The sequence below is a fragment of the Schistocerca serialis genome, chromosome 1 (genome assembly GCF_023864345.2).
Source record: "Schistocerca serialis cubense isolate TAMUIC-IGC-003099 chromosome 1, iqSchSeri2.2, whole genome shotgun sequence".
Taxonomy (NCBI): Eukaryota; Metazoa; Arthropoda; class Insecta; order Orthoptera; family Acrididae; genus Schistocerca; species Schistocerca serialis.
This window is the reverse complement of record NC_064638.1, coordinates 1,122,897,767-1,122,921,033: the sequence shown is the minus strand read 5'-3', so window position 1 is coordinate 1,122,921,033 and position 23,267 is coordinate 1,122,897,767. Positions and strand designations below refer to the sequence as shown.

The 23,267-nt window shown below is 37.7% G+C and overlaps 1 protein-coding gene across 3 annotated transcripts in view; it reads left to right on the top strand.

Annotated features, from left to right (window-relative positions):
- LOC126416780 (importin subunit alpha-7) overlaps positions 1–23,267 on the top strand; it is a 58,010-nt gene that overhangs the window by 21,642 nt on the left and 13,101 nt on the right. For all 3 annotated transcript variants that reach the window (XM_050084642.1, XM_050084658.1, XM_050084650.1), the window contains exons 4-6: positions 2,246–2,466; positions 2,960–3,223; positions 18,127–18,331. In XM_050084642.1, the coding sequence (XP_049940599.1) occupies positions 2,246–2,466; positions 2,960–3,223; positions 18,127–18,331 (690 nt within the window). The remainder of the gene's footprint in view (positions 1–2,245; positions 2,467–2,959; positions 3,224–18,126; positions 18,332–23,267) is intronic.

Sequence of the window (23,267 nt, the reverse complement as noted above, 5' to 3'; positions counted from 1 at the left end):
ACAGGTTTAGAAAGAATCTGTCGACCATTGATGCAATCAACACGGTAGTCAGTTACATCCTCAAAGTTTTCGAGAACAAAGGCTATGCTCAGATCTCATTCTGTGACCTAAGCAAGGCCTTCGACTGTTGAGCACACGCCACTACTAGAGAAACTAGAATTCTACGGTATCAAAGGAAACAGTCTCTGACTATTAAAAGCTTATCTCAACAATCGTAAACAGGTAGTTTGTGTTGGTAAGGATATGTCAAACATAGAAAATGTGCCTCAGGGATCTGTACTGGGCCCCTTCCTGTTTCTGATAATGATCAATGACCTCCCCTTGTTTATTAGATCCACCACTGTATTGTATGCAGATGACATGACTTTTCTTCACAGCAGTAACAATCTTAATTATCTTAAAACCTGTGCTGAAAATACACTCACACAGCATATTGGTTCAGAGCAAATGGTTTCCTGCTAAATGAAAATAAAACTCAGCAGATAATCTTCACTCTAAGAGACAAGCCACTATCTGATGACTCTAGTTCTGTTAAATTCCTGGGAGTGTATTTAGATGAAAAGTTATCCTGGGGCCAACATTGTAAACTATATTAGTAGTAAGCTATCTAGAGTAATTTATTTATTAAGACAACTCAGAAATTGTGTACGTGAAACATACATCAGATCATCTTATTTTGCATTTTTCCAAAGTATAATATCCTATGGCATTATCTTGTGGGGTAACTGTAGTCATATACATGACATCCTATTATTGCAGAAGAAAGCAATTAGGATAATTACAAATTCTTCACATAAGGCTCACTGCAAACCCTTATTTACTAAACAAAAAATTATGACTGTAATAAACCTCTATATATACAATGTCTTAATCTTTACGGAGAAGAACCTACAAGATGTGAAACGTAGAGAAAATGTACATTGTTACAACACAAGAAGCATCAAACACATATACACGCCTTACCACAGATTATCAAAATCAATAAATAGCTATGAAGTCACAGGGCACAAACTATTTAATAAGTTGCCACATGCTATACAGGATCTTCCTGAACATACATTCAAAGAAAGACTGCATGAATGGTTTGTTGCCCACCCGTTCTATGATATCAATGAATTCTTCAACGGTAAAATGCAGTAATCCAACAGATGACCCACTGTACATTTATTGTAATTTAAGCTAAAATATTTCAGTAGTCAATACCTTATCACACTGTATTATAAATTGTATCTTCATTTGATGTTGTCAATTGATGTAATGGCCTAAAGACAATAAAATCTTTATTATTATTATTAATTATTATTATTATTATGCCCTACCACCCGATCCCTTCTTCTAGTCAAATTGTGCCACAAATTTCTCTTCTCTCCAATTCTATTCAATACCTCCACATTAGTTATGTGATCTACCCATCTAATCTTCAGCATTCTTCTGTAGCACCACATTTCGAAAGCTTCTATTCTCTTCTTGTCTAAACTATTTATTGTCCATATTTCACTTCCATACATGGCTACACTCCATACAGATACTTTCAGAAACGACTTCCTGACACTTAAATCTATACTCGATGTTAACAAATTTCTCTTCTTCAGAAACGCTTTCTTTGCCAGTCGGCATTTTATATCCTCTCTACTTTGACCATCATCAGTTATTTTGCTCCCCAAATAGCAAAACTCATTTACTACTTTAAGCATCTCCTTACCTAATCTAATTCCCTCAGCATCACCTGATTTAATTCGACTAAATTCCATTATCCTCATTTTGCTTTTGTTGATGTTCATCTTATATCTTGCTTTCAAGACTGTTCATTCCGTTCAGCTGCTCTTTCAGGTCCTTTGCTGTCTCTGACAGAATTACAATGTCGTCAGCGAACCTCAAAGTTTTTATTTCTTCTCCATGGATTTTAATTCCAACTCCGAATTTTTTTTTTTTGTTTCCTTTACTGCTTGCTCAAGTTAAAAAGTAAAAAACACCTAGATCCTTATCTAAGAATTTCATTTGGATTCCACAGTATGTTTGCACAAATGTTGACAAGTGAAAGAGTAAATCATCTCATTGAAACTTGAATTAATTGTCATTTTGAAAATGTTCTAAAAGCCATAGCCTTATTTTTTTGATTTATCTTCCCTACCCCATCTACCCCCTCTGCTCCTACCCTGCTGAAGCACATCTCTGCATACACTTGCAAGGATGGAGGAGGCCACATTGCCCACTGCTGAGAATATTGTAATATCTTCTGTTGCAGTTTGAGGCAGCATGGGCACTGACGAATATTGCTTCAGGAACTTCCGCACAGACACAGATGGTCATTGAAGCTGGTGCAGTTCCCATATTCATTCAACTGCTCGGTTCTGAATACGAGGATGTCCAAGAGCAGGCAGTTTGGGCCCTGGGTAACATTGCTGGCGATTCTCCTGAGTGCCGTGACCATGTGCTGGACTCTGGCATTCTAGTTCCACTGTTGCAGTAAGTACTACAAATGCAGGGAGAATTAGCAGGTTTATATGACTGTGAGTACTGGAATTAAGTTTTGGAAACTTTGTTGCTTTTACTAATTTTACATTTACTGGAATGAGCATTTGTCATTAGGGTTGAGCATCAGAGATACCTTTGCATTTTAGAGCCTAGAGGGACAAGTGTTCAAAATATTTAAATTGTCTTAAATCCTTATAGCTTGCTTCTCCTTTTATGTGTTAGTATGCCAAAGGCAGCCGTTACTGTTTTTATTGAGAGCAAACTGAAGGAATTGTAACAACTATTACATCAGCATGTGAGAGAAAGTTAGAAGCAGATACTATGTATCCGCACGTGTGTGTGTGTGTATGTGTGTGTGTATGTGTGTGTGTGTGTGTGGTGCTCGCACGGTTATCTGCTTCAGAGCCTGTCTCCATTTCAGTTTTTACTTGTGGGATTAGTATGTGTAGATGCAAATAAAAAGTTACGCCATCTTCTTTTTCAGGCTTTTGAGTAAATCCTGTCGACTATCTATGACAAGAAATGCTGTGTGGGCCCTGTCTAATCTTTGCCGTGGCAAGAATCCACCACCAGACTTTGCTAAAGTTAGCCCATGCCTGCCCATCCTGGCACGTTTACTGTTTCATTCTGATGGTGATGTTCTGGCTGATGCCTGCTGGGCACTTTCCTACCTGTCAGATGGACCTAATGATAAGATTCAGGCTGTAATCGATGCTGGTGTCTGCCGCAGACTGGTGGAATTGTTGATGTGAGTACCAATTTTAACATTTCTTCTTCTTCTTCTTCTTGCAGTGGCACAGTGCATTGCACAGTGTATAAAGTTCCACTCACCTCAAGGTAAATCTCCTCTAACATGCACGCCTACTTTGTTACTGACATGCAGTTATCAGGCGTAAAAAGCTATAGAAAAGACAGCTCTTTACAATCCTGACTACAAGCTTTACTAAAATTGTTTTGTCGGAGGAAGGAATAGTTACATAAAAGTATTTATGTGTGTAATATTTCACTCTGTTACAATAAACTCGTACGCACCAGTCACTACCAAGCCTTACTCTAAACTGTACAAAGTCTGAAAAGTCTGTATGTACAAATCTTGCTTCCTCTTTCCACACACATTACTCCAGGCAACTACGTCTAAAGTTGTAATTCCTTACTCTTAGAAAAGGCTGTACCCTATGGGTAGATAGTTATATACACATACTGACTGCACTGAACTCAAAAACTTCTATTATACCATAATTAATATTAAGATCTAGTATGTAAGATTTGTTTTTACTGCATATTGCCTCTGCTGCTACACCAATGAGCTGATTAGGTCAGATGGTAATGTTTTCAGATAAGCTGCACTTTCTCCTCAACATATGCAGACAGCTTTTATTTCTGTTTACCTTACCTTCCTGTTTGACAGAAATTCTTTAACCATTGTACCAGTTTACTTTCTTCCGCCTCTTACGATTTCATTTCTTATAACTAACACTATGAGAAACTTTTTCTAAAACATTTCTATACTAACGAACTCTACTGTACAAAATCACATGACAGTCAAAGAAAGAATTTTTCTGATTCACTTATGAACTACAGATAGTATAGGAGAAGAGTTTGACTGCCTCAGGAAACATGAAATATGAGACAGACAGCTAGGGTAAGCATTATCGGCACGTAATAAATCCAACACAGAATATTGAACCCCCTACTTGCTAATTGCACAAGAAATTAGTCCCAAATATTACATCAATTCCAAGATTTTGAATGACCAAGAAATTGCACTCCAACAGCTGTCCTTCCAATTCCACAGTTAATGGCACCTCTTGTTTCACACTCTATGGTAGCTTACCAGTAGCACCGATAATTTTTATTCCAGAAACATGCATCACTACTATACCCTCTGTGTTATTAATAGATTCAAAAAATGCCTGTGAAATACCATTCAAATCACTACCACTGTCCAGTAAACATTTAATATGTATCTCCTATACACTTGCTGTTATTATAGGGTACCATACCTTCTTTTTACGTACCAAGTGATCTTCTTCATACAACAAAACCTTATTAATCATAAAAAGCAAACCTTTTCCAAAACTCTTTGACTGTATTGACATGAATTGCGCGCGCACACACACACATAATTTGCACTATAACAACAATAAAACAAGGAGATACCTACCCTACACACTATACTGTAATTACAACTTTTTTAGTAGCACTAATACAGTAGTCAAAGATCGTAGTTTCCCAGGACACTACAAAATGAAAACATCCACAAAATACTTACACAATTACAGTAATATAATAAATCGAGTTACTTTTCCTATGTACAACACATATTTACAATGCCTCGTTTTTTGAAATACCTGTAATAAAAAATGGTAGTCTGCTTTTTAGCACTGTTGGATTTTAGGTTCAAAAGTCTATCTCCAATTGATTTACTCTTGTCTATAACAGGGTTGTCCACTTTAAATGCTGTGACAAATCTCTGGATAATGTCTATGCTGGCAATAGCTTCACTGAATGACGGTGTTTGCATTTCTTCATCCCTAACATCATCGTCTTCTTCGATATCATCATTCTGCTTTACTTCATCTTCGCAGATTTCCTCAACATCTCGGATGCATGTAGTGATGGCATCATCATCACAAGCCACAAATTCATCAAAAGTGATTGGTAAATTGTTAGATACCTGCATCCAATCATGCATGTCCACTACTGATTCATCACCGTCTGTGTTGTGAGTGCTCATTTCATTAAATCCAGCCTTATGAAAGCAATTTTAGATGGTTTCCTTAGTTTCCATTTGCAGGATGTTCAGTTTAAACAGTTCATTCCTATCAATAAAGGCAAGTGCCTTAAAGATAAGAGCTTTCCAATACTTGCTTTTGAGGCTATGAATAATCCCGAGATCCATGGGCTGGAGTCAGCTAGTGCAATTTGCAGGAAAGAAATGCACTTTCACATTCTGCAGAAATCCTAAGTCTGTTGGATGAGCAGGACATTTGTCCATAAAGAAAACAACCTTCCTGCTTCTAGCACCCATTCATGCATGAAAAGCTTGCAAGAACTTTTTTAACAATTCCGCAGGCATCCAAGCACTTTTGTCGGTATAATACTTGCATGACAGCGTAGCACTGTTGTTGAAGCAACGTGGTTTGTGGGACTTTCCAATTACTATGGGATCCAGCTTGTCGCTGCCATCTGCATTGTTGCATAAGAGAACAGTAATTCTCTGCTTGCTCATTCTTCCTCCATGGCATGCTTCTCCTTTAACACTTAAGGTTTTAGAGGGCATGAGTTGGCAAAACAGACCTTTTTCATCCACATTGTACACATCTCGAGATCGAAACCTTCAAAGAGGGGTGGCAGCACCTCTTCTTTCCAGTGTTCAACACTTTCATCACTAACTGCAGCACTCTCTCCACATACTGCCCTGCAAATTATTCCATAGTGTTTTTTGAACCTATCCAGCCAACCATTCGAAGCTTTGAATTCTGTTAGCCCAAGTTTCTCTGATCCTAGATTCTTTCATTTTTATCAATGCCCCATTTTCAGCATGTGCTCCATTGAAGCACTCCGTTAGCTTCGATTCCATTTCTTCGTACGGCGACTTTTTAACATTTTTTCTCTGCTTTTGAACTGCACTGTGTTTCTTGATCCAGAATCTTCTCTTTATTGATATATTGAATATTGAAGATACTCTTGACAATAAAGACTGTGCAAGTCCCAGGCGTTGAGCCATTTCACTTACCGGGCACATTTGTATTATTCTCCAGTTCCCGAATCAAGTTCATTTTCTCCGTGACAGATAGAGTTTTTCTTTTTGCTGCAATAGTCAACTGCACTACAGCAACGAATGTGAGTGAGCAAACTGATATACAGCTGGATTCTCCATGCAATACACGAACTGATGCAAACTTGCGTAAACTGACACTATACTGTAATGCTGCTATGAACGTACAAACTTGGACAAAGTGGCATCAATGTTAGCACGCTGTACATTGTTAGTCTTTGGCTGCGGCCAGCTAAGTTTGAGCTTGCTCGTACATGTAGCGAGGAATCGATATGGAAGATGAGCAATCGTATCCAATATAAATGCCGGAGTGTACTATAGTTACTGTATTTACCTGGTTGCGAGCTGACCTCGAATGCAAGCCGCACCCCAGTAAAGAGATTCGGGGGGGGGGGGAATTAAGTAAATAAATTTTACCCCGATTTCAAGCCACACTTAAAAGTGAAAGATATGGCTCATCATATGATGGATAAAGTATTAAGTCAGGGATATGGGACACTTAAAATTACGATTACATCGCAAAACACTGACAACAGTGAAAATTTACAATATCTATCGAAATACAGTTATTCCATATCTACACGCACGTGAGCTGTGAGCAGTGACGTCACAGGCAAGCTTGCTGCACTGCATACCGGAACACAGTCATGATTTTTCATGTTTTATTATTAACACTACCAACCCCTTGTCGCTACTTTCATACAAAGCATCATTCTCTGTGCCATCAAGTGCATTAGAAATACAGTATCTTTTAAATGTGTGATGAACAATTTCACTTGATACACATTTCCAAGATTGACTAATGCACACGCACACTTGAAACAAGCTTGCACACTTTATATGTCCTATAGGCGTTAATTGTCTATCTTCTTTCATTAAGCACTGTGTATACATATTTTTCTGCTTGTCCATAAAAGATTTGTTTAAACAAACATTTAATGGATGCAGGCTGGACACCATCCATTCTGGAATTACAACTAAGTCCGTTTTACCCTCTGCTAATTTATTTTTCACAGCTAGTGTACAGTGACCTGCATACAAATCTAATACAAGCATGCATGGCAAACCTAGCAAGGTACCAGGACAACATTGCGAGACAAGTCTGATCCACTCTAAAATGTGTCCTCCGTGAACCAGCCAATTTTGTTTGCATGTACAATAACATCTTTAGGAGACACTTCAGACATCAGTAAAGTCTTCTGTGTGAAATGAATGGTGGCAGTTTATGGCAATCAGCTGTACAAGCCAGCATGAATTTCTGGTGTGCAGTTTGATGATGTAGCGCTGAAATGCGACGAGTTTTTCCCCGTATTTTTCAGGCCCAATTGTGGCTCCCTATAAAATCCTGGATTTTCTGATGTGCTTTTACTTGAATTATTTCTGCAGTTACAGGTAAGCACAGTTACTACTTTCTCACAAAATCGTTCACTATGACTTCCAACTCATAGTGGCAGCCATGTTTTGGTCCAGAAAATGCTTTTCTGTTGCTGGAACAAGCTGAAAGTTGTTACTTTTGCTGTCTCCATGTCTTACTGAAGTTCAAAAGCAGACTGAAACAAACGTTTTTGCGAGCACTGCTCTCATTAGCTGGAGTTGTCGAAATGTAAAGCCACGCTTGTGAAGTTTCTTCAAAACATCCATTTTGATGGTGTATATGTAAAGAGTTTTTTTAATTGCTATGAATATTTGAAAAATTGCTGAATTCGCCCATGATAAAAAATACCTTAACATTCATTACTCAAAACTAGCACAACAGCTTCTGTGGCAGCTTCTAGCAACAACAAGCAGCAATAAAGGCCGCAATTGCACCCAGATGTAAACTGCAAGTGGTTTTATAGATTTCGAAAACCAGAAAAAAGTGTGGCTTGCATGCGGGACGCAAAAGCCACTATTGTATTGTTTTCAATATTTAATATTCCTGACACTAAATGTGGGTTTTGCCGTAATGTGAATTACATTAAATCAAATATAAAATGGCATTGCACTTGTGGAATAATTTTCGGGCCTTAAATTTCTTCTGTTAAATGTGGGTTTACGCTAAATCGAGGTCACACAAAATCGGGGCTATATTGTACATCATTCTCATCACTACTGGATTTGTCATTGCTATCATCATTACAACTGCTTTTAAAATCACACACTTTCACTTTCTCTGTGCTTTAGATTTTGTACCTCTTCCACTGTTTTCTCTATTTCAGTCACTTTTGAACTTACATTTTTATTTACTTTTACCAGTTTTTCCTCTGCCACTACTACACCCTCGGTTTCTACCTCAGTTTCAAAATCATTTTTAATCTGATCTATTTGGTTCTCAGGTTTAACTCTGTTTTCAGCACAAAATTTCGTGGCAGCTTTGACTTCAATTTTACATACCCTCCTACTACAGTCATCACAAAGCTTCTTTCTCTCTTCTACACATTTACTACTCATCAATGTTAATTTCTCATTAGTGTTATATCAGGGTGTATACGACCTGGGAGATCCAGGAAAAACCCGGGAATTTTTTCATCCGGGAGAAAACCGGGAAAAACTTCCGGGAAGTTTTCATTGTTTTTATTCTCAGTTAAATTTTTGTAATGTTGACTGGCAAGAACCAATACTCTAACAAAGGATATTACTGTATACCGATATTTCAGAATAATACTGCAACAATAAAACGTGAACAAGAGAAAAAACGAAAATAAAAACTTAAACTGCAAAGGAAATGCACCGTATACAGCAACAAAACACAGTGCTTATACAAGCGTCTGCCAACAGCAAAATGTGTCAAAGGCTTTAGGAAGTCTATGCAATGTTCCGTAACAACAAATTGCCTTCGATGAGCGTGACGTCACAACTGTTTACATTATATTCGTTTTAGCAGCTACTTGCGGGATCATGCGCATGCACAGTTGAGTAGTACCTTCTCCCGCTTATAGCTACAGAAATGTGGCTGTTGGCTGTGTAAGCAATCGCAGCAAGCAGCTAGATGCTACCGGGAAAAATTTTACTGGAGCGCCCAAGCTGACAGATTATTGCATGTGCAGCAGGCCCAGTTCTAGGAGGGGGGTGGGGGGCAAATTCATGCTATTGAGGGAAAAAGCCTTGTTTCACAAAGCGACTAGCATCCAGGGCACGTTAGTCTATCGATTATTCATATGACTTTGAAACGCACCCCTGTCGGTTTTTGAACATTTTTGAACACATTCTAAGTTGATTTCTGAATGAATCGTAAGTTGATTTGTGAATGCGTGCATAGTGTACATGATGTCTCTGTCAGGGGAATCCTCATTGCATGTAGAAACAAACTTTCCTACAGACAAAAGGGGCTATACGAGCTGAGCGGAGTAAGGCCGAACAGATGAATGCCAACTGCTGTCTGATTGTGTGGTTGATTGGGTTTGCGAATGATGAGCATTGTTATAATTACTATCTAAATCCATAGATTCAGACTACAGGAGTGGAAATAAACAAATAACAGGTAAGAAAGATTACGTATTACCTTCTCGGTGTATCTAAGAAAATGAAATTTTGACAGAAAATTTTTGGCCAGATCGCTATACTAGTAAGGGCCAGTTGTACAGTCCCCGGCTAGAAGCCGCTTTAAATTCTATTCTGGAAGAAGCGCGGAAAACACGTTGTACGAACATGTAGCAAAGCATAACTGGAGAATAATCGCGGGATAACTAAACCGGTGATTCTGGCAGAGTTAGTGGAGTTAACCTGCGAATAAGCTTTGACATTGGCAGGAATAGTTACAGAATTAGTGATAATAAGACTGTTTGTTAGAACGAGGAAGGAGAAGAAATGGGGACATCGCATAAATTATGGAACAATATGACGATTCCAAATTTGTATAAAAATTTCGTACTACTACTTTTCGATCTCATTCTTGAGAAACTGGAGCGTATGAATGAAGTGTGAAACTATTTCCTAACGTAAGGCAAAAAGCCTTGTAGTAGGCCTGATAGGTATTTTATACTGGTACTTCGTGAATTACATTCTGTCGTTACAAAAAGATCGTCAGTCTACTTAACTGGGAATATGGACATCCAAATGTGCACTTTAAATGTGCACATTTTAGTATGGGTCTCGAAATTCCGATGCTCTTGGAGTATCCTCTGATGTCTTGTTTCTTCTATGACATAATGTACAATCTTTTACATGTACGAACATACGGGATCCCTAAGACATCGTAACTGCGCAAGCGCGGTGACGCCTGTCATCTGGCACTCTCTGGCAACTGCGGAAATGAACCTATTTCTAACAGGTCCCGGGAGAATATTCCGAATGGTGGTTTGGAAAGCGTTACCATCAAAGTACCATTCTGGCAGTTACAACGGAGCTATGGGTGATAATGTACGATGAATTTCTTAAATCACAGAGCATTTGACTCTCATTTAAAAATCAACTCTTTGATGACGAGCGATTTAGATGAATTTCAAGACCAGAAGATCAGACATTTAAGTCATTATTAAAAATTTTACGATCTCATTTGTGTGATATATCTTAAATTGTAATACACACGTAAAGGACCAACATTGTATGTGAAAGCTTAGCTTCTCTTGCAGCATATTAATCTTACAGACCAATATTATACATGAAAACTTTGCGTTTCGTGTAGAAACACTATGTATATTAATTTAAACCATTAACTTTCTCTGTTTGTGCATTCGCGCTACTGAACAGTGATGTTGCTATTGGCTGACGTGTCCTAAGCTCTGAATACCCGCTGTCATCGGCTGGCTAGATCACATGACAAGAGCTATGACTGGCTTACAAAAGCGCATTTCAATCTCGATTTCAATGCTTCGGAAAGTAACATGCGGTGTTTGGTGGAATTCGAATTTATACTTTCGTAATAAAAAAAAAAAAAAAAAAAAAAAAAAAATATGCAGCGTACATGTTGCTGCACATCAAAGATCTTTCCAGAACACGTTTTTTCCCCTGTGTTTAGTTTTATAAAGCGCCGGGAAATTCTACTCCCATGTATAAAACCATAATCATTCAAAAGACTTACAAAGTTCTGAGAGAAAATTTACTGTCAGTTAACGGGAAAAAAGTATGTTTTCACCCGGGAGAAAGTGTATTTTTAACCGGGAAATCCGGGAATTTTTTTCTTTGTCCACGTATACACTCTGTTTATACTACTGTATTTACCTTTCCATCACAATCTTTAGCTTTTGCTTCAACCTTCTTATTTAATTCTGAAAGGTTAGAGCTGACTACCTTAATCTCCTTTTTAATTTCTTTCTTCAGGTTCATCCTTTAAGTTAACCATGTCAGTTCTAATGCTATCAATTTTCTTATCCATACTACTAATGTCTTTTTCCATACTACTAATGTCTTTTTTTTTCCATACTACAAATTTTTTTTTTTACTAATGTCTTCTTTCCTACTCATACTACTCAAAATTTGCCTTAATGTCGCTTCCAAATTTCCGTCCGCCATGAACTTTTGCCCTTGCCTACTTTCACTACTAGGTTCCTCCTCCTTAACTTTTTAACTTTAATGACCTCATCCACTTTAGTACTGTTTTCGTCCATTTTGCTCTTTACAATAGCACTTTCGTCTCCATCCTTCAAGGTTACATTCATCTTCAGAACCCGTCGCACTTACGTCCTTCTGTTCATTTAATAACTTAACCTCTACAGCTTTGTCCTCAGTCACACTGTCTTGTTCGTTAAGGCCACTCATTATGTAAAACTTAATATGAAACAGCCTTTGCTATGAAATTACCTTATTCTCATTCACTCTTCTTCTGCTGCCCTGCTGCTGCTGCTGCTGTTCCTGTTGTCATCTGGATCTGCACGGCTGCAGCAAATAGTAATTCTCTCAGCAATGCATCTTGTTTATCTCTGCTCAGCTGTGTTCACCTGTGTGCTGATCGGCTGCTCCTGTACTGAACGGCTGCTTCCATAGACCCCGCTCACTGATTGGCAGCTGTCATACTGTGACAATGAAACCCATGCATTGATTGGCTGTTGCACCACTGCACTGTGAACCGCTGTTATGTTCACTGCTCAAAATTCGTGAGTCCTTGTTTATTGCGGCTGCGTACAATATTCCTCATGTCAGGGCACCACATGTGATGGTTCACCTTCTTTATTTCTTTGTTTTTTGTTCTCTGTGTCAACATACTGGCTGAAAAATATGGGGTGAAAGTGCAGTACTGTGTGCTGTAAATGATGTAGGTGACAAGTGCACATTTGTGTTCCACAATTGTTTACTTTCACTTTTCACAACCCCCCCCCCCCCATATACACATTTAATATGGCCGGTGCACTATTATTTAATTCTTGATAAGCCTCATTAATAGTTTTCAGGTGAACATCCACATACTGCTACAATAGTTTACTGTTGAATATCTGTGAGTAGTAAAAACATAACCATATAATTCACAGTTCTTTTGGAATAATCAGGCGCGTATGGAACACACACTGTCATTGTTTCAACACGCAGCCTAATTGTGTAACACTTATTTCACAGGTAAGTTGAAGCATTGTTGTTGTTCTAACCAACACAGGTTTTTTGTCTGAAACTCGGCCATGGACTGACTTGTCTCGTCACCAAAAATCGGGCCCTTATATATCCTCACAATAATAGGGGTCGAAACTACATGTTGTTTGAAGTTAAATTTACAGAAATTACAATTAAAACTTAACTCATTAAATTAACTGACTACATCGAAAAAATTTTCTGTCTTTTTAACAGTTTCGTTTACTACAAGAGTTAGGCCGAATTATTTGTTTAAATTGTGAACTTAGCAAATATAGTCATGCAAACAATACTTTTAACAAAGCTGTTAATTCCTTTGGAATTAATGAAGGGCTGGCTTAGCTAACATGTTTTTAAATAGAGCTAAATATACACTGTAAGATTACTAGCATTTTGTCTTCCAAGTGTTTACAATTATTACAGAATTTATATTTGTTTATAAGTCAACAATAGAATTTAACTTGCAAAAGAATTACTGATTTCACCCTATAACAAAAGATACTAACTAGGAATAGTTGAAGTAAATTAGAAAATCAATTACACACACTAAACTAAGCACAAAATTAGACCTGGTGTAGTATTCTTTAAAACTTGTATGGAAAGGCAGATTATATTCACGTGCATTAATGGTTATGAGTTAAAAGTGAAAAAATGAATTTTAAGGAGACAGATGCAAAACAAAAGGGGAAGTAAAATTATCCCACCTTGCTTTTTCACAAGTCCACATGCAAACATAATTCATAACTGTAGCCAGTGTAGCCAGTTTGTGGCAATTATGAATGACACTTCCCAAATTGTTTCTGTTAGAATAGCTCGCTCAAATGTTGTTATAAACAATCTCTCATAACACAATGTTCACGTTTGCAAGTAAGCAACATGCCATTTGGAATTTATGTATTTTAAATATCACCAAAAATTCAGAATTTCACCCTGTGCATTAAATCAAAGTCTCTTCCACACTTTACGACACTTTCCAACATTCTGGTACCAAAATATCTCAATATTAATTATTTTCAGTGGAGCACATATCAATTGGTCTGATCCCTATGAGATCCAAGCCCCGACTCTATTTATCTCTCTACTCCAAAAAAATGCACAAATATGCTAATTTTTTATTGGCAGAGAAACATCACAGCCAATCAGAAAGCAGCATCAAGCCTGCTCAATATCACGCATTTAAACAGAACCAGAGCAGTAAATTAACATAAATAAATTTTGAAAACCCACAAATATAAAATTAATTCCCTTTTAATAAAACTACTTTTCTGAAACCATAATCTCATTTATCCAGTACTATAAACTGACTAAATAGTTTATAACAAATTTCCCGGTACAAATGAGTAACACGCGTCATTCTCGAACATTCTTTATGTGAGCAATTACTTCACTGTGTAGTATTTTGCATTCAAACCTTCATTCACTCTCACAACTAAACACAATTATAGTTGTAATTAATAAACTATTAGAAAATTAAACAAACAGAACCTGAAATAAAACTGACAGTATTTTGACCTCTGCGCAAACAGTGTCCGTCAGCTAGTGACCTCTATCAGATCGCGTAGAAACAGCATACACTCGTGCAATCTGATGTCACCTGTCCTGCGCATGACTCGTACTACACGTCTGATCACTGCTGTAATGTCCCATCTAAATAGGTGCAATTTAGAGGTGCTAAGCCACATTATTCTTCTTCTTTTTCTTCACTTTCCATGTTAAGCCATTTATTGCCTATTACAGTTCCAAGCTTCCAGAATCTTGATTTCTTTTTGGTTTGTCTTTCCTTATTTTTGTAGTTAATCTTTCAGGATCCATTCCTTTCTAATGTTCAGTTAACCTTCTTTTCTTTATCATGCGTCAACCATTCTGATTCTATCTGTCCTTTCACATCTCTTGACAATACTTGGAAACCTTATCTCGAACACTGGATATGCATTTCCTACTTCTTGTTTACTACCCACTATTCTTTTCCATTTAATAGTTTTCCTAGTGCAACCATCTCGTAAAACTTTAATCTGTGTATTCAAGAGTTTTATTTTTCAGCTATCTGCTGTCTATAAATATTTCTAAACGTATTTACATTATTTTGCATGGTTTTGTATGTTAATATAATAGCACAGAAATTTGAAGAGTTTGTCTTATTCCATTATTTTATTGTTAATAACAATTTTAGTCTGAGTTGGTTTTTGCTTGTAAAAGCCGTGCTGTTAGTTGTCTGCACTTAAGTTTTGAGGTAATATTTGTAACACAATTTATGCCATTTGTGAACAGCTGTGTGCATATCATTTACCTTAGAAATCAGTGCAAGATTATTGGCATAAAGCATTGTTTTTCTGCCGTACCCCCTGTTTACTTTAAAACTTCATTTTTAATACATATTGTGATGTAGTGACATGCATTGATGATTAGGAATCTGTAAGATTCTTCTTGCTATCACAGTAGCCCGGTGCCCTACAGAATGCGTTCCCATGCCGAGAAGTTACCAGCTCTCATCCCAGTCCTTGAACGCTCCAGGCCTACTCATGCGTGTTTAACTTCCCAGACTGTATAAATGACACAACAAACTGTGGATTAATAAAGTCATTATGTAGCCTTTCAGATTGACAGTAGTTTATTGCTATACGAGTTTCAGGTCTACACCAGAAATAATTTGAGATACTGAAATTTACCCAAAACCTACATTTTATAACTTTTCTTTACAAGCAACTCCCTGACTTGCACTTTGACAGCTACCACAACCTTCCACACCAAAATATTCCTCCCATACAGCCTGGCCACCTGTGGCAAATGCATCTGCAGTGATGAGAACTCCCTCGCCCAGTATACAGAAGGCCTTACAACAGCCTTCGTAGACAGGCAATACCCCCCTCCCAGACCTAATGCACAGACAGATCTCCTGTGCCATATCCCCACACACACCTGATCCTCACATCCATCCCAAGAATACCAATATCACTTGGGACTGGAACGACTGAACCGTGTCCTTCACCTTGCCCTGAAATGAGGGACATCCTACCCAAGATACTTCCACCTCTTCCCAAAGTGGTGTTCTGCCACCCACCATCCTAGTCCATCCCTGTGCCACTCCCACCCTGAATCCCCTGCCACAGGGATCATACCCTTGTGGAAGACCCAGTTACAAAACCTGGCATGCCTAGCCTCCCAACCAGCACCACCTACTCCAATCCCATCACAGGCTTATCCTACCCCATCAAAGGCTGGGCTACCTGTGAAAGCAGCCATGTTATATACCAGCTCTGCTGCAGCCACTGCAGTGTTTTACATTGATATGACAACCGACCAGTAGTCAACCAGAATGAATGGCCACTAACTTAGTAGCGGTAAGAGTATTGCTGAAGTTAGAATGCAGCACAGATTTCTTAGCCAAGAGTATAGTTTAATTAGTAATTTCAGTCAGACCCGATTCAATGAACCCCCATTCCAGTAGAAAACACTTTGTTGACATGCTTAGGACAGCATTTGGTTTAAACAGCTTCACCAAGTTGAACCACATTATGTTTCACTTCAGGGGCTCTCATGGTTTGAAGAGCTAAGTGAGCAAATTCCAGAAAAAGAATGATCCCCACACTGCCCCTAGATGATTAATAGGTTTGGATATAAATTACAGCCATTTTTTGATGGGCCTGGATCTATCACTTTTACACCTGTATTGGACACACATAATGAGTTCTTGTGCATGTTCTGAATTGGTGATAAAAGAAATAAAGAATATGCTCTGTACAGTACTTCATAATATTCCAACAGTTGGTAATTGATGGTTGGAGACACATCATCATTGTAACAGTCTATGGAAACCAGTTCGTAGGCGTTGGCCACTGATAGAATCATGTATATGATTGGAGTTAACCCCTCAGCATCAGTTAAGGCCTGAAGATGGTGTATTGAATCACTGAAACTGATAGCCGTATAATAAATAACATAGAAAGGACAGCTGTAGGTGTTCTGTTTTATTGCATAAGTGAACGGCTGTAGGTGTTCCGTTTTACGTAAGTGAACAGCCAAAGTCTCTCAAACCTTCAATCAGAAGGATGGACATACGAAAACAAATAGTAAGTTTGTTTCTTGATTAAACAGAAGTCTTTCCACGATTTATAAAGTAAAAATAGTGTCAGTAGTTGTTGTCACCATTGTCTAAAAACAATTGGTTCTTCTGCAAGCAAATATCCAGCTATTGACTCGAATCTGCTGTTGATAATTCTGGCACACTGTTTGTAAGTTGTATTAAGTAGGGCAAGTACTTGGAAGTTATTACAAGCTCTTTCCTCATCTTTCTTGTACAAATGATTTCTTGTTGCTTCTGGCACATACTAAAAAGATGTATCAGTCTACAGTGAAGCTAATTCAGATAATTAAGAGCAAACTTGGTTTAGTGCTGTTTCTGGAGTGCACGTAATGTGATATTTGCAACGTTTGCATCACCAAAGATAGAAGCATCCTCATTTAGTCGGTCACAACAGACTGATATCCTTTTTGAGCTCACTGCAAATTTTTTTTCTGATTTACTGGGATGAATACCATTGCACCAGTATTCTAGAACAGCTGGGATGTGTACAAATTTTCTTATCTCTAGTTTTCTAATGTACTTTCTGGCTATTATTGAAACAAATTTTTTGAAGAGGTTTATAAAAGTGGGAGAAGTGATGCAACAGTGAAAAGGGAAGTTTTAAATTCTGTGGCAATCATTCACATTGGGATTCAGGGTGCAGCAGCTTGTTCAGGTAAGAGACAAGTCGTAGAGACTGCGTAGCTTGACATTAGTCAAACTTTCTTGATCTTTACTCAGGGGTGCAGCATGAGGAGAATCTACGTTATTTTACATTAAAATTCTGGTTGACCTGTGGGTAAAGCTTGTTGCTCTGTAGGATAACATGGTCACAATTGAAACTGGAAACCTGCGGTGTATATATCTATGAGGTTTTGTGAGCAAATGTTTCATTTTCAAAATTTGAGGAAAATGGGAAAAAAGCTTGCAAAGTTGGGGGATTACTCGTAGATTCAGACTTTGATCTGGACCATGGAGCATGAAAGGGTAGCTCAATCATTAAGAACAACCACAAAGGGCAAATTTGTATGTTCAAGTCTTTGTATGGCACAAAGCTGTAGTCTGTCTGGAAGCTTCAAGAAAAAGGAAAATTAAATCTGTTGTATGGTTAAGCATTAAATTATTGTTCGTCTATGTTGGCTCTTCAGTAAGATTTTGCATTTACTCTTTTCCTTTTGAGACAAAAACAAATAATAGTTAATAAATTGCTCTGGACTAGCAATTTGAAACTAGTTTCATTTTTAATATAAAGGTAAAACTGTGTTTATCCATTGAGATGTTGAACATATGTTACTATATGTGTAATGCACTTACTTCTGTGGAAAACTTGCAGGCACAATCAGCACAATGTTGTGTCTGCCGCACTGCGTGCCGTGGGCAACATTGTCACGGGTGACGATGTTCAGACGCAGGTGATCCTTAACTGCTCGGCCCTCCCTTGCCTTCTGCATCTGCTTGCATCACAAAAGGAATCTATCAGGAAAGAGGCATGCTGGACCATTTCCAACATAACTGCAGGAAATCGGCAACAAATACAGGTTACTGATTCAAATTTTTGTCAAATACAGCTTATATAAGTGAAGTCTGTAAGGCAATTTTTCTTTTCAATTTTGTGCATGTTACTTCATGACGCACTGAATAAATTAGTAAATTAGATGCTTACATTCAAAGGAAAATAACCCCTTTCATAATTTACTAAATACTACTAACATGACCGTTCCACTGTGTTCTGAAATTTTCCTAAAGTATTTCATCTCTGTGTGCTACTGAAGTGACATTTTATGTCACAATAAAAAGATGTGATACAGAGAGTGGCTGTAAATGTAAGTTTCGTGTGAATAGTATCTATGAAACTATTCTACTTTTTTTGCCATTTTGCAGACGTGGAGTACTTTATTTAAGGATAGTTTCTGTTATCTATGTGAAGAAATCACTGTTGCTTCAGTGAGCATATTAAGATAAACATTATTCTTACTTAATTTGTCTGGGATATGCAAAGTGATTTTGTAAAGCAGTAGAAAATAAAATGAGGAATGCCATATAGAATGGTTTGAGGTTGGGGACAGTGTGTGAGCATCTATGCTGGAATTGCATCTTGTTTATTATATTATTGGTAAAAATATTTGTTGGCAATGTTAAAATTATAATGAACTTCACTGCTCTAGAGTCAGTGGCAGCCCCAATGTACTTCCCAAATTTTCCGTATTATGTACAGATTTAAAAATCTGTGAATAAGCAGCCTTATTCTATGGCTCTTAAATATCCATGTTTGTTAGTTTTGTATCCTATAGACAAATGGGATTTCAGTTGTATCTCTTAACAGTTGTAAGTGTTACCTCAAATGCAGAAATGACATAATGTAACATCTTAAGCCACTGTTTCAATTAATCTTTATTGTGTGACTGGTTTCTGTAAAAGAGCATTGTGTAGTACCTGTTGTACACACTTCATGGATACAGGAATATTTCAGGTGATGAGGATGTTTGGAAATTGTAGTAAAAATACAAGCAAGACTTAAATATTTTAGTCAACATTTAGAATACATAAATACATAAAAAAGTCAAAATATAATATTTACAAATAGTTTAGTATTTTTAGTGTTTATGTGTAACTCTTGCTGTTAACAAATATATGTAAGTACTGCCTTTATTTTTACTAAAATTTTCATACAACCTTTTCACCTGAAAGTTTCATGTCTCCATGATCATGTGTACAACAGGTGCTGGATGAAGGACTTTGACTGAAACTGGTTGCACAACAAAGATTAAATAAAATATCAGTTTAAGGTGCTACATGATGTCATTTCTACAGTTTATTAAAACTACGGAACACGACTAATAAAAAAATATTTTGTACCTTTAAAGTCTAACAGCAAGTGTACTATTTGGGTTGTGGAAGTGTTGCTTTGTGTGCTACATGTGAAAGTGTTGTGAAATTCTGAATGATTTGGTTTAAATGGTGATTTTAATAAGTAATAAGCATATGTTGCAGAATTTCCTTGAACTATAGGATTACAGAAAGCTGGAGTGTTAATATTTTGTTCCAAGTGCTCAAGTGACATTAATATCAAGGCAGAGGGTACGTCCCATTGTACCAGTTATTAGAGTTTCTTCCAGTTCCATTTGCATATGGAGCATATGAAGAATGGTTGTTTGAATGCCACTGTGCGTGCAGTAATTATTCTAATCTTATCCTCACTATCACTGTGTGAGCAATACATAAGGGGTTGTAGTTTATTTGTAGATTCATTATTCAAAGCTTGTTTGTAAAACCTTGTTAGTAGACTTTCTTGGGATAGTATGTCAGTCTTCAAGATCTTGTCAGTTGAGTTCCTCCAATGTGACGCTCTCCCACGGATTAAACAAACCTGTGACCATTCGTGCTGCCCTTCTCTGTATACATTCAATATTCCCTGTTAGTCCTATACGGTGTGGGCCCCACGTACTTTAACAGTATTCTAGGATGGATCACATGACTGATTTGTAAACAGTCTCTTTTTGTAGACTGATTTCACTTCACCAGTATTCTGCTCATAAACTGAAGTCTACACTTGCTTTACCCACAACTGAACCTGGGTGATCATTCCATTTCATATCGCTACAAGTGTTACACAGGTATTTGTATGAGTTGGACAATTCCAACAGTGACTCATTGATATTATAATCATAGTATACTATGTGTTGTTTTTTTAAGTGCACAGTTTTAGTTTTCTGGACATTTGGAGCAATTTGCCAGCTCTGTATCACATCACAATTGTATCAAAATCTGACTTAATATTTATACAGTTTCTCTCAAATAGTACTTTATTGTAGATAGCTGCATCATCTTTAAAAGGCCTGACTTTACTGTTAATATTGTTTGCAAGGTCGTTAATATACAACATGAACAGCAAGTGTCCCAACACACTTCCCTGAGGCAAACCTGAAATTACTTTTAACTGACAGTTCTACATCCAAGATAAAATGCTGTGTTGCGCCTACCAAAAAGTCCTCAGTCCACTCACAAATTTCACTTGATAGACCGTATGATCATACTTTCGACAATAAGTGTAGGTGCAGTACTTAGCCAAATGCTTTTCAGAAACCAAGAAACACTGCATCTGCCAGGTTGCCTTGATCCAAAGCTTTCAGCATGTCATGTGAGAAAAGTGAGAGTTGGGTTTCACATGATTGATGTTTTCGAAATCCATGCTGGTTGGCACTGAGGTGGTCATTTGGTGGAGTTGCCTAATCTCAGTGTGTTTGAGCTCATAATATGTTCTAAGATTGTCCAACAAATCGATGTCAAGAATATTGGATGTTAGTTTTGTGGATAACTTCTACTACTGTTCTTGTAGCCGGGTGTGACCTGTGCTTTTTTCCAAGAACTGGGCACAGTTTTTGTTCAAAGGATCCACAGTGGATTATAGTTACAAGAGAGGCTTACTCAGCCAGAAATACGGCATAGAATCTGACAGGAATTTCATTGGGACCTAGTGCTTTGTTCAGTTTTAACAATTTCAGCCATTTCTCAACACCACTGACACTAATATTTATTTCATTCATCTTTTCAGTGATATGTGGATTAAATTGGGGCAGTTGTCATGACTTTTGCTTTGTAAAGGAACATTTGAAAATGGAGTTAAGCATTTCAGCTTTTGATTTGCTATGCTCAATTTCAGTTCGTCCATTCGCTAGATACTGGACACTAACTTTGGTGCCTCCAGCAGATTTTAAATACGATCAGAATTTCTTTGGGCTTTCTGAAATGTCATTTGACAGTATTCTGATATGGTAGTCATTGAAGGTGCATTGCTCTCTTGACAACCAAAGGCATTTGATTCAGCATCTATCTATAGCCCTACGCTTTGTTTTAAACCTATTTCGCAGTAATCTCTGTTTCTTTAGAAGTTTCTTTACTGTGACTGTATGCCAAGGAGAATCCCTCCCATTATGAACTGTTCTACTCGGTATATATCTATCCATTGTGTGGTCAACTATTCTTCTAAACTTGAGCTAGAGTTCCTATACATGCTCCTGACCTGTGCTGAAAGTTTAAAGTTAAGTAAACTGTGGTTTCCTCTTAAGTTTTCAATTACATCAGGAGATGAGTTTTCTGGCCAATAGAAGGACCAATTATCATTTTATGTCCACTCCTGTTACAGAGTTGTGCCCAGACAATCTCAAATGCAACTTCAATTTCTATCTTGGTGGATTTGAGTTTCTTGTCTACTGCGACAAATAGACCACTTCCATTTCCCATTTGTCTATCCTTTCAATGTACACTTATATTTTCCTCCAAAATCTCACAGCTATCAATTTCAGGTTTCAAACAGCATTCTGTATCTAGTATTATGTAAGTTTAATTGCTTTTCATGAGCAGTGCAAACTTTGAGACTCTTTGTTGCAAATGCTTTGGCAGGATTTTAATACTCTCACTTGTGGCAGGCATTTCTTTTGATCTTGCACAGATACTTCTTTGTTTCCTACAGCTATTGTTATCTGGATTGGATGGAGAGTTGCCTAATCTAAAAAAAACTTTTTGTGCACCACACACACAGTCATCTACCTGAGTAGCAGCCTCTGATGTGTAGTGCGCATCTATTTAGGGGGACCCTACAGTTCTCATCCCTTTGGCACAAATCCAGGACGTCGCAGCCTAGCTTGTCACAGAACCTTCGAAGTCTCTAACTCAGTCCTCCTACTTGACTGAGAATCAAATGGCCACAATCAGTTCTGGGGACAATGCTACAAATTGTTAGCTTTGTTGAAACTCCATGCACAAGGCTGGTCTTCTCAACTTTCTCACTGGAATGGCCCAAGAATGATGTTGGAGCCCAGATGACAGGCATCATTTGTTCCAAAGTGCGCCACAATCTGCAGTTCATTGCACCTTATTCCCTCATTGGCTCTTGGAATAGCCTCTTCAACATGTTTGATGCGGCGCCAGGTGTACACACTTGAGTGGACCTGGTGTCCTTTCGTCTCTTGCTGCCATTTCCTTAATGGAATATATCCATAGTGGAAAGTTTCAGTAAGTTATGCTAAAAATCACTAAACATGCATCCAATATGTGATCATTGGAAAACATTTTGAAAATATAAATCATTTGGCATTCCACCATCATCCAAGGCACGTACTACTAGTCGAACATTTTCTTCGTACTGGTCTCTCTAGTTGTGATTGTGTAACAGTCTGAAGACTTTGTATTGTTGATGTTTAGTGTCCAGCTGCTACCAGTATTACATATCTAACACTAACGGTATTGTTTTTAGCCTTAAAGCAGTCATTAAAATATGTAGTGAACATTCTGTAGTTCTGTAGGGTCTTTTCATTTCATCATTTGTGATACAGCTGTTCTGCTGCCATTGCAGGAGCTCTCTCTCCCCTGAGTGAAGATTGGTTAAAATGTACAGTGTAGCAAGAAAAATAATTAAGTTTTGCTGAAAGCCGCTTTTGAGAACTGATACATAATTGCAGCAATAAGTTAGTATCG